This window comes from Salvelinus fontinalis, chromosome 7 (genome assembly GCF_029448725.1).
Source record: "Salvelinus fontinalis isolate EN_2023a chromosome 7, ASM2944872v1, whole genome shotgun sequence".
NCBI classification, from domain to species: Eukaryota; Metazoa; Chordata; class Actinopteri; order Salmoniformes; family Salmonidae; genus Salvelinus; species Salvelinus fontinalis.
Window position 1 is genome coordinate 22551667 of NC_074671.1, and position 12059 is coordinate 22563725.

Sequence of the window (12059 nt, forward strand, 5' to 3'; positions counted from 1 at the left end):
TGTGTGTGTGTGTGTGTGTGTGTGTGTGTGTGTGTGTGTGTGTGTGTGTGTGTGTGTGTGTGTGTGTGTGTGTGTGTGGACACACACACATGCACACACACACATAGATGTACATAAGTACTCACACACTCCCTCCCACTAGATACTGTATAAAAATCTGCCCATTACCAGTTTAACAAGACTTGCCTAAGCATTAATGAAACCATGTGGGAGAATTCATTGATTTCAACAGGCATTCTTGCGTGTGCATTATTTGGAAAGAATGTATTGTTTATTATTTTGTAGACAGTATTTCATAATAAACAAAGTAGGATGCCATTGAGAGGCTGTTACATCTCAATAGCACATGGTGTTGATTTAGTTCATCACATTAAAAGCTAGACTGTGAATATGCTTACAAGCATTAAATCATAGAAATGCCATCTGACATCTGACAGAATACGGGAAAAATGTGCATGAGTAAAAAAGGAGTGGAAGGAGGGGGGATGGAGGAAAAAAACATGGAAATCGAGGGGGTCACCAGCCACCAACGGATGACAAGTTCCACATGTCTGGCCGCTTCCTCCTCTGAGCATTTCTCCCTGTAATGGGCAGTCCCCAGCTAGCTCTTTTTCTCCATCTCTGACAGTCTGGGGATGGCCAGTGTGCTGACAGCCTCCCCCCAGCCCCACCCCCTGTGTCTAGCCCCCTGTCTCACCCGATGCCCTCCCCCAATAGTGCCTCTGGGACATCAGCGGGCAGCAAAGCGGGCCCTTCATGAGCGAGACACTCTCACTCAGGCCCCACGCGGCTCTCCCATCACCCCCAGCACTCTCACGTACACACACACACACACACAGACTGTACACACACACACATCACCAGTCAGGTGGCCAAGAGCCACTTTGCCAGCATATCACACCACCACCTCACAGGCCCAGTCATTAAAGAGCACCACATGCACATTAGACATTACACCACTCTGTGGCCCGCTCAGAGTACTAAATCAGTATTATTACTCCCCATTTTATATGGAAAGTCTTTGTCAACATTCAACAATATATCTTTCTGTAAAAATGACATTTGTAACACCTGGTACAAACCACAGATACGGTATATTAAAATACAGGGATAGGGATATAATGACTGTTTATAGAATTGTAAAGTTGCCATGGAATTTGACTTAAACTGAAGATGGAAACCTCTAGACAGGTCAGGACAGAATGGTAGACAAACCAAAATACATGAGCGTAGCATATAGACGAATAGATGAATTGTTGAGAAGACAGAAAGCGATAGTAGGTTTAGCAGTGTTGTGTTGGATCAGAAGGAGTACAAATGGACCATCAGTGGGAGTAATGGCGAGTGGCTGAGAGTGGGTTGTTTCTCTTAGCGAATCACATGTGAATTAATGGGCAAAACAGGCACCTCTTTACTCACACAAGCACTACTCGCAGATGGTAGATTAAGAAACTCATGAGCCATGACGTACAGTACATCTTATCTTACCTTTTGTTATCGAAAACTACAGATTCACAACACTTGAGTTGCATGCTTAGTTTTATAGAATTTACTATGAATTGATTGGTACTGTAGATCCATCATCTTTTGTCGCAATGTACTTTATTCATCATGTGATCCCCATCACAAACAGAAATTAATAGTTTTTGGTTATGATGCACACAAAAACACTACTAGTATGTTCTTTATACAATATATATTTAGACATAAATGTTTTGCTATTTCAGTGTGCTATCACATGTACATGTGTCCTAGAGTGGATGGAGCGCCCCAAAGCGCTGATGTAGGCTAACACTTCTCTTGTTTTCCTCTATCCCCCCTTCCAGATTCCAGTTCCATGCTCACACCGTGGAGCTGGTCTACCAGAATTCCTTGCTTCATACCCGCGAGGAGTTGGCTATGGTCGTGGTGGGACCTCTGACCTTGAACGCCGTAACGTTGCTGCTGCTCCTGATCAGATGGTGCTGTCAGCTAGCGTTTGGCTCACTCCCCTCCTTCACGTCAAACTTTATCATGGCTTTGGGAGTGTGGACAGTGCTGGACCCGCTGGCGGTCTTTGTAGTGGATGCCTTCCTGGGGGTAAGTCACTTAAAATAACTTGGACACTTGTGTTCACTTTTAATGGGAAGTTCACTTTATCTTAGCAAAGTGACTTTAGAAGTTAGAAAAAAAGCACACACAAGGTTAGATCCATGTCTTTTTGCATCAGGGATCCCGTTTTGTCTGTCCGAAAGAACGCCACCGTCAGATGACTTTCAGTTGTTTATGCGGAATGTGAAACCATGACATAGAGGTTGATAAGAGGCTATTTGAAAGCCACACAGTGTATATGTGTATTATTATTTGGCCTGGTATTTGATCCATCTGTAATTTCAATAACCACCATGTACCTCAATGAACATAAATGATAATCCAAGGTGAATGTCCAGTTTGTGTCTAATATACATGTATACTGTCCAATCATATCCTATGGTTAATCATATGGTTATTAGTGAAGAGATATTAGCACAGTATAATATTTCCTCACATAATGGAATACCACAGAGGGCCTTGACAAATGCATGTCCAACCAAACACTTTCCCTGGTTTTCTCTTTGTCGGAGACCTCTTATATTACCTGTAGATTACACCGTAGATGTACTGTACTGTCCTTTGCTTCAATGTATTTAATCCAGTGTATATACAGCGCATTCGGAAAGTATTCAGACCCCTTGACTCTTTCCAAATTTTGTTACGTTACAGCCTTGTTCTAAAATTGATTAAATCAAAAAATGTCCTCATCAAGCTACACACAATTACCCATAATGACAAAGCAAAAACAGGGATTTAGAAGAAAAAAAACTAAAAACAGAAATACCTTATTTACATAAGTATTCAGAACCTTTGCTATGAGACTCGAAATTGAACTCAGGTGCATCCTTGAGATGTTTCTACAACTTGATTGGAGTCCACCTGTGGTAAATTCAGTTGATTGGACATGATTTGGAAAGGCACACACCTGACTATATAAGATCCCACAGTTGACAGTGCATGTCAGAGCAAAAACCAAGCCGTGTGGTCGTAGGAATTGTCCGTAGAGCTTCGAGACAGGATTGTGTCAAAGCACAGATCTGGGGAAGGGTACCAAAACATCTCTGCAGCATTCAAGGTCCAAAAGAACACAGTGGTCTCCGTCATTCTTAAATAGAAGGAGTTTGGAACCTCCAAGACTCTCCCTAGAGCTGGCCGCCCGGCCAAACTGAGCAATCGGGGGAGAAGGGCCTTGGTCAGGAAGGTGACCAGTGGTCACTCTGACAGAGCTCCAGAGCTTCTCTGTGTAGATGGGAGAACCTTCCAGAAGGACAACCATCTCTGCAGCACTCCACCAATTAGGCCTTTATGGTAGAGTGGCCAGGTGGAAGCCTCTCCTCAATAAAAAGCACATGGACAGCCCACTTGGAGTTTGCCAAAAGGCACTTAAAGGACTCTCAGACCATGAGAAACAAGATTCTCTGGTCTGATGAAACCAAGATTGAACTCTTTGGCCTGAATGCCAAGCATCACGTCTGGAGGAAACCTGGCACCATCCCTACGGTGAAGCATAGTGGTCACAGCATCATGCTGTGGGGATGTTTTTCAGCTTCAGGGATACTTGTCAGGATCAAGGGAAAGATGAACTGTGCAAAGTACAAAGAGATCCTTGATGAAAACCTGCTCCAGAGCACTCAGGACCTCAGACTGGGGCAAAGGTTCACCTTCCAACAGGACAACGACCCTAATCAAACAGCCAAGGCAACTAAGGAGTGGCTTCAGGACAAGTCTCTGAATGTCCTTAAGTGGCCCATTCAGAGCCCGGACTTGAACCCGATCAAACATCTCTGGAGACACCTGAAAATAGCTGTACAGCGACGCTCCCCATCCAACCTGACAGAGCTTGAAAGGATCTGCAGAGAAAAATGGGAGAAACCAAATACAGGTGTGCCAAGCTTGTAGCGTCATACCCAAGAAGACTTGAGGCTCTAATCGCTGCCAAAGGTGCTTTAACAAAGTACTGAGTAAAGGGTCTGAATACTTATGTAAATGTGATATTTCGGGGGGGTTTATGTCAAACATTTTCCTTTCTAAAACCTGTTTTTGCTTTGTCATAATAGGGTATTGTGTGTAGATTGATGAGGGGAGAAAAACAATTTAATACATTTTAGAACGAAATGTGGAAAAAGTCAAAGGGGTCTGAATTGTAGTCTCTATGCGTGTTCAGCGTCTGTCCTACAGTGCAGAGTCTCCTGTTGCGGATGCAGCCAAGCTCTACTGGCACTTCTACCGGACCGACCAATCAGGGGCAGCTGGAGTGGTCATCACCCTCTTCCTCTATGCCATCCTCTTCCTCCTCTCCACCACCATCCTCTACCTCTACTTCCTCAGGTCAGCACAAACATGCAGCAACTAATTTAATGCATTTGTAGGATAAAATATAGAATATAAAGTTGATTTAACTCTGAATTCATTCTAATATTGAAATTGGCCATCGGTGCTGATGAGGATAGACATAAGAAACATGGGAAAAATGGGACTATCAATTGAACAGCACTGAATGCAGTACTACGCTATGAGCTTAATGTGTTTTCATACACATTACTAGGGTTTTCATGGTGTATGTATTGTAATACTGTAGTGCTATTATAATAATATTGGCATTTCCCACCATTGCTTCAGAACCCATGTCGTAGTTGACGTCTCAGTTCCTCGAAACAGCCCGTTTCTGAACTAGAAATGGATCTTGCTCCAGACCTGTCCTGTCACATTGGGCTTTCGTGTCGACTTTGAGTCCTCCGTCTCTGACCTTCCTAGTGGCTGAAAAGTGTCACAACACTGGGGAAGCACACAGGAAGAGCGACTAGCGAATTAGGAATTATCATTGGGGTATTTTTAGATGGTCCAGCCTATGGGGACACCCTGCCAATGAAGAGTAAAAACCCTCTAACACCCATAGTCCTGTCCACTAATTCCTATACCCGCGTGTGTGTGTCTGTGTTTTCACTCAACAATGTCCGCAGAAAACAAGTGTTGATCTAATCGGTTGTGATTTTAGAGTCTCATGCAATTACTAATGCAGTTATGCGTTAAGTGAACTGCCACACAAGGTTGTCGAATTGAACGCAGCTCCATAGTCGGTATGGATAGTCGGAGAAGATGTAAAGCATGGCTAATTCGGAACTAGGTAGATTTGTTTTTACATAACGTGAGTATGTAACATCCTTGCATTATACGATTACTTGATATGGTGTATGGTGTATGTTTAATCTTTGTGCTGTATCCATATTGAAGGGCCTGCTGCTATAGTAGATGGACAACGTTTGAGCTGCTCATCAGATGAAGTCTATCAGATTGAGTCACCCCTGCTGGAACGTTAGTGGAACGTTAGCGCTAGCAGTGTTTGTGTTTGTGTTGTGATGGGGCTCTGCAAGCCACTTTAGCACTTATCTCTCCCATGAGTTGCTCTGTCCTGTGAAGAAAGCAATGCTCCAATCTGATTGGCTCAGAACAACAGCCAATGAGAGTGGTTCCTTTCAATGGATGTTTTATTAAGGAAGTTGGGGTTTGATGGTGATTAGTGATTATTGCAAGCTGAAGATGTGTTTTATACCACATGTACTTGTAGGCCTGTTGTACCCAATTTTCCTACATTTTCTTCTCCTATTTTTCCTTCCCGAAAGGCAATTCTCTTTTACATAATCGAAAGATTCAGTTGTAGGCCTAATTTTGGGGGAGTGGTGAGGTAGGAAAAACGTTGGGTATGTGATAAAATACTGTACCACATCCCCATCAAAAGGTGTGTGTTTTCGTACCCTGAAATTAGACCGAATCCCATTAACATTTCGAAATGTAAAAAGTCCACAATTGAATTAATCAGTTTGGAATCGGTCCGAAAGGGGATAAAAGGGTACCATTTCATTTTCAGTAAGCGGCCGCTTATCGGCTCAGCACTAAATGGACAATATTAAAACAGCAGCCAGTATTAATGATTTCTGCCACTCAGTCGCCGGGTGGATTGTATTGAATATAGGGCACGAGGCTGAGGAGGGCTGATAATTTTATGGGTTACATGTTCTTATTGGCTGTCAGAGTGAGAGCTCTGACACAGCTCGTGACCTATTTCTAAAAAAAAGCCTGGGGCTATATGTATAGATAGAATGAACTGTTATCCTTTTTTAATTACATTTTAGGCTGCCTTGATTCATTGGCTGAAAAAAATATATATTTCTGTAATTTTTTACTCCTTCACCGAAAAACTTCACAAATAGAGGTGATCTGACATTGATTGTAGTGGTATTACATTAGAATGATTAGAAGCTAAAGGAGAAGGAAAGGGTCTTCAATTTTGTATTGAGAGGGACTGGTCTCCATCTAGTACTTTGAATGAGTCTGGATCCAGCCTACTTACTGTCTGTCTGTCTGTCTGTCTGTCTGTCTGTCTGTCTGTCTGTCTGTCTGTCTGTCTGTCTGTCTGTCTGTCTGTCTGTCTGTCTGTCTGTCTGTCTGTCTGTCTGTCTGTCTGTCTGTCTGTCTGTCTGTCTGTCTGTCTGTCTGTCTGTCTGTCTGTCTGTCTGTCTGTCTGTCTGTCTGTCTGTCTGTCTGTCTGTCTGTCTGTCTGTCTGTCTGTGTGTGTGTGTGTGTGTGTGTGTGTGTGTGTGTGTGTGTGTGTGTGTGTGTGTGTGTGTGTGTGTGTGTGTGTGTGTGTGTGTGTGTGTGTTAGGGGCTCTGGGGATGAGACAGCCACACACACACACACACGTTTGTTTCACTATCCTTGTGAGGACTTCTGGGCCCCAGAAGGATAGTAAAAACACACACACACACACACACACACACACACACACAGAATGGGCTGAACCCTCCCTGGACCTCCTCTCTGTCACACTATGCACCATAGACCTAGTTTGAAGGCTAAAATGGTTAGAAGTGAGATATATTGTGTTGAATGTTGTGACTATCTATGTGGAATACAGATATTATAGAATTCAATGATTTGATATCTGTACAATCTTTTATTAAATATTCTGAACAAAAATATAAAAGCAATATGTAAAGTGTTGGTCCCATGTTTCATGAGCTGAAATAAAAGATCCCAGAAATGTTCCAGACGCACAAAAAGCATATTGCGCTCAAATTTTGTGATCAAATTTGTTTACATCCCTGACGGTGTGCTGGGGACAATAAAAGGCCACTCTAAAATGTGCAGTTTTGAAACACAACACAAAGCCACAGATGTCTCAAGCTTAGAAGGTGCGTGCAATTGACATGCTGACTACAGGAATGTCCACCAGAGCTGTTGCCAGAGAATGTAATGTACATTTCTCTACCATAAGCTGCCTCCAACGTACTTTTAGAGAATGGTCCAATGTCACAAGGATCTGTACGCAATTCCTGGAAGCTGAAAATGTTCCAGTTCTTCCATGGCCTGCATACTCACCAGACACCAGACACCCATAGACTCCCAAGTGATGCAGCGGTCTAAGACACTGCATCTCAGTCCTAGAGGCCTCACTACAGACCTTGGTTCGATCCTGGGCTGTATCACAACCGGCCGTGATCGGGAGTCCCATAGGGCGGCACACAATTGGCCCAGCGTCGTCCGGGTAAGGGGAGGGTTTGGCCGGGTAGGCCGTCATTATAAATAAGAATTTGTTCTTAACTGACTTGCCTAGTTAAATAAAGGTTCAACTAAAAAAAAACTATAATAATGTTTGCATATCTGTATTCCCAGTCATGTGAAATCCAAAGATTAGGACCTAATGAATTTATTTAAATTAACTGATTTCCTTATATGAACTGCAACTCAGTAAAATCTTTAAAATTGTTGCATGTTGCGTTTATATTTTTGTTCAGTGTATATAATTGACACTATTGATTAATATTAATTAGCAGCTACCATTTAACAGATAAGGGTCTTTCGATAAATAAATGGGCCAATGTGTGACATCACGGTCAACATTTCTAAATGGTTTGATATACATTTAAATATAATTTTCTAGCAGAATTAAAGTCTAGCTAGGCACAATGAGACCATAACACCACCTACAGTAGCAACAACAAAACGTCTACATGTCATTCAAAATGTCGCAAGAAACATGGACTCCGCATGTTTCTTTGTCATGCCTAGTTGGCAGTTTCTTTTGTGCTTTAGTCAACTTCTCTATCATTTTTAGGCTTGCTAAACATCCCTGAAGAATGAAAAAGACAAACAACAGCATTTCTATATGTTTTAATAGTTGATATAATACAATAACATAATACAATGGATTCTGTCAACAAAATCACTGACAATAATAATAACCAATAATGAAATCATTAAATCAGTAAACTCTTCAAGCATTGTGTGTGTGTGTGTGTGTGTGTGTGTGTGTGTGTGTGTGTGTGTGTGTGTGTGTGTGTGTGTGTGTGTGTGTGTGTGTGTGTGTGTGTGTGTGTGTGTGTGTGTGTGTGTGTGTGTGTGTGTGTGTGTGTGTGTGTGTGTGTGCGCGTGTGAACTAGCTGTCAAATTCTTGCTTCCTCTGTCCTTGTTTCCTCCACTGCTTGCCTCTCCTTGAGAGTGCATTGTAGCCTGAGGGGAGGAACCTTCACTCCTCTCCCCCAATGTGCTTTGAGAGGGAGGTGAAGAATGGGGGAAACAAGGGGAGAATCTCAATTACATTTCCATGATCGCTCACGTCCTCTCTCCTCGCCTCCTTCTCAAAACCCATTGGATAAGAAGGTGAGAGGGAAAGACCTCTGACATTCTCATCCAGTGGGTTTTGGGAAGGCAACAAGGAGAGAAGATGCAATGAATCAAGGAAATGCAATTGAGATTCTCCCAAGGACAGAGGAAGCAAGTATTTGACAGCTATTCAAGACTAGGTAGCTAAAGACCTGCTGTAAACATTGGAAGGATATATTTAAAGGATAAATAATGTCTACTATTTACATCCTTGCTTCATCCCAGCTAATTAGATGTGCAAACAATGACTAGGGGAATAGCTCTAGTCTAGCAATAGAAACTGTTGTTTTTTGGCTATATGGCATCATTAAAAAATATTACCAATGGTTAATTAGGTTGCTAGAATAAATCTGTCCAACAACCATTTGTGACCGACTGGCTCGATTCGGTCTTATGTTGCAAAATTAGATCTTTTTTTACATGGGATAAAAGTAGAGCTAGAAAATGGTATATCATACACTACAGTTGAGGAACAATGGGAAAGTAACTTTGCTTTGAAAGTTGATAAACTTGTAACCCCACTTTTGAGAAAATGTCCCTTGAAAGGTTTGGTGCACCTACTGGAGAGCTCTTCTTTGTCTACACCCATTCAGCATCACTCACATTCACTTAAGCCTTAGCTCCACCCATCTCTTTTAGGATTCACATGTGAGGCCATGTGCTAAACAGAGTGAGTATAGTAGTGTACTAAAACATTCAAAGATTTAAAGACTAAAAGCTGGTTTATACTACAGCTATGTCTGTAGACAGTTGTCGCAGTCACATCATGAACATTCTATTGTCGTCCTACATCAAACTTGTCGTTATGAAAAAGAACACAAAAACGACAGGCTGCATGACATCAGCAGCCTGGTGGTCTAAAATAGCATAACTGGTGTATTTTAACATCAATAAACCCATCCGTTTAAAAAAATTAATTAAGTATACGTCAATCTAGCAAACCAGGCAACTAAAAGCAACTTTCTAAACATTGTTTTGATTCGTTTCTAGCTTGTTAGCTAGCTAGCCAGTTTAAATAATTACCATATCATAGCTGACAATTACTTAACATTAGCTCATTTTTATTAATTATTAGATGAAAAAAACGCACAACAAGATCATTATTTAAAAGTTAATGGCGAGCTAATTACAGAAAATAGCTGAGAGTGTGACGAAATAAAAGCAGGGCGTTTTACCGGAGAATTTTAGATTTCTCCGGTAAATAGATAGTTTCTTTAGCCTGACTTTGTATCCTAATTTGACTGGTGCAGGTCATGTTGTTCTTCACATTACAGTCTCTGGTAAACACACACTATATCAAATAAAATCGAAGTTTATTTGTCACATGCACAGGATACAGAAGGTGTAAACGGTACAGTGAAATTGTTACTTGAATAGTGATGTCTTTTTTTAATGTAGCTAGCTAGCTAAACAATGAACCATAATCCCAATTTATAACGTTACTACCATGCATGAATCTGCAGGTAGATAAAGCTAACCAATTGGGTTCAATGCTAGCAAGCTAGCTAACATTAAGCTATAATTAGCAATGCAAATAGCTTTCTGAGATATGAATAATATTACTACACAGATCATATATGTAATGTTAGCTAGTGAGCCAGTCAGCTAAAATTAGCTAGCTAGCTAACAGTACGCTTTAACTTGCAATGGAAGCAACTTTCTGTCAAAATTTGAAGCGTATAATATCTGAAAATGTAGATATCTAGACACTCTTACCCATATACATGGATGAACTCTTGTCCCTCTCTGTCACCGGATGCCGTGGTTGCCCTTAGTTTGAAGATGTAATCCGGAGAGAGGTGTTTTATACAACAGCCTTATTTCTGTGTGTTCTCTTTTCTACTCCCATATTTGCAATCAATCAAAATACTTTTCTCCATCTCTTTAGCTATCATACTCTGCTTCCCCCGGGCATTATTATAGATTATTTTGGATATGTGTGCCCATCAAAACTGTTTTCACACCGTAACATAGGGGGATACAAAATGTTACGAGGTTACAGTGCACTTCCGAGATCGAACATACAAAAAAAGAGTCCGACAGCAATATCCAGGAATTTTACAGGATCAAGTTCAATGTGTAATTAATTTGTTAAATGCTTAGTATATGATATAACGACAAATAGCAGTATCATAAATGTAAGGAAAGAAATGTAGTGTTTTGTCACACGATTTTTGCCAAATCTGTGAAGACTCCAAACATGAGAAAGGGTTTAAACATAGATTTTGATTAATCTCATGAATTATATTTGAATGTACAGTTGAAGTCGGAAGTTTACATACACTTAGGTTGGAGTCATTAAAACTCGTTTTTGAACCACTCCACAAATTTATTGTTAACAAACTATAGTTTTGGCAAGTCGGTTAGGACATCTACTTTGTGCATGACACAAGTAATTTTTACAACAATTATTTACAGACAGATTATTTCACTTATAATTCACTGTATCATAATTCCAGTGGGTCAGAAGTTTACATACACTACGTTGACTGGGTCCTGAGATCCTCAAAAGGTTCTACAGGTTCTACATCGAGAGCATCCTGACCGGTTACATCACTGCCTGGTACGGCAATTGCTCGGCCTCCGACCGCAAGGCACTTCAGAGGGTAGTGCGTACGGCCCAATACATCACTGGGGCTAAGCTGCCTGTCATCCAGGACCTCTACACCAGACGGTGTCAGAGGAAGGCCCTAAAAAATTGTCAAAGACCCCAGCAACCCCAGTCATAGACTGTTCTCTCTACTACCGCATGGCAAGCGGTACCGGAGTGCCAAGTCTAGGACAAAAAGGCTTCTCAACAGTTTTTACCCCTAAGCCATAAGACTTCTGAACAGGTAACCAATGGTTACCCGAACTATTTACATTGTGTGTCCCCCACCCCAACCTCTCTTTTACGCTGCTGCTACTCTCTGTTTATCTTATATACATAGTCATTTTAACCATACATCCATGTACATACTACCACAATTGGCCCGACCAACCAGTGCTCCCGCACATTGGCTAACTGGGCTATCTGCATTGTGTCCCACCTCTCGCCAACCTATCCTTTTACGCTACTGCTACTCTCTGTTCATCGTATATGCATAGTCACTTTAACCATACCTACATGTACATACTACCTCAATAAGCCTGACTAACCGGTGTCTGTATATAGCCTTGCTACTCTTATTTTAAAATGTATTTTTACTATTGTTTTATTTCTTTACTTACCTACACACACACACACACACACCTTTTTAGAGCCTGTAAGTAAGCATTTCACTGTAAGGTTGTATTCGGCGCACGTGACAAATAAACATTGATTTGATTTGATTTGACTGCCTTT

General features: G+C 41.4%; 1 protein-coding gene across 1 annotated transcript in view; it reads left to right on the forward strand.

Annotated features, from left to right (window-relative positions):
• The window catches only part of ofcc1 (orofacial cleft 1 candidate 1), a 61340-nt gene that overhangs the window by 22550 nt on the left and 26731 nt on the right, over positions 1–12059 (forward strand). Inside the window, exons 8-9 of the mRNA XM_055930391.1 lie at positions 1827–2079; positions 4238–4401. Coding sequence (XP_055786366.1) covers positions 1827–2079; positions 4238–4401 — 417 coding nt within the window. The remainder of the gene's footprint in view (positions 1–1826; positions 2080–4237; positions 4402–12059) is intronic.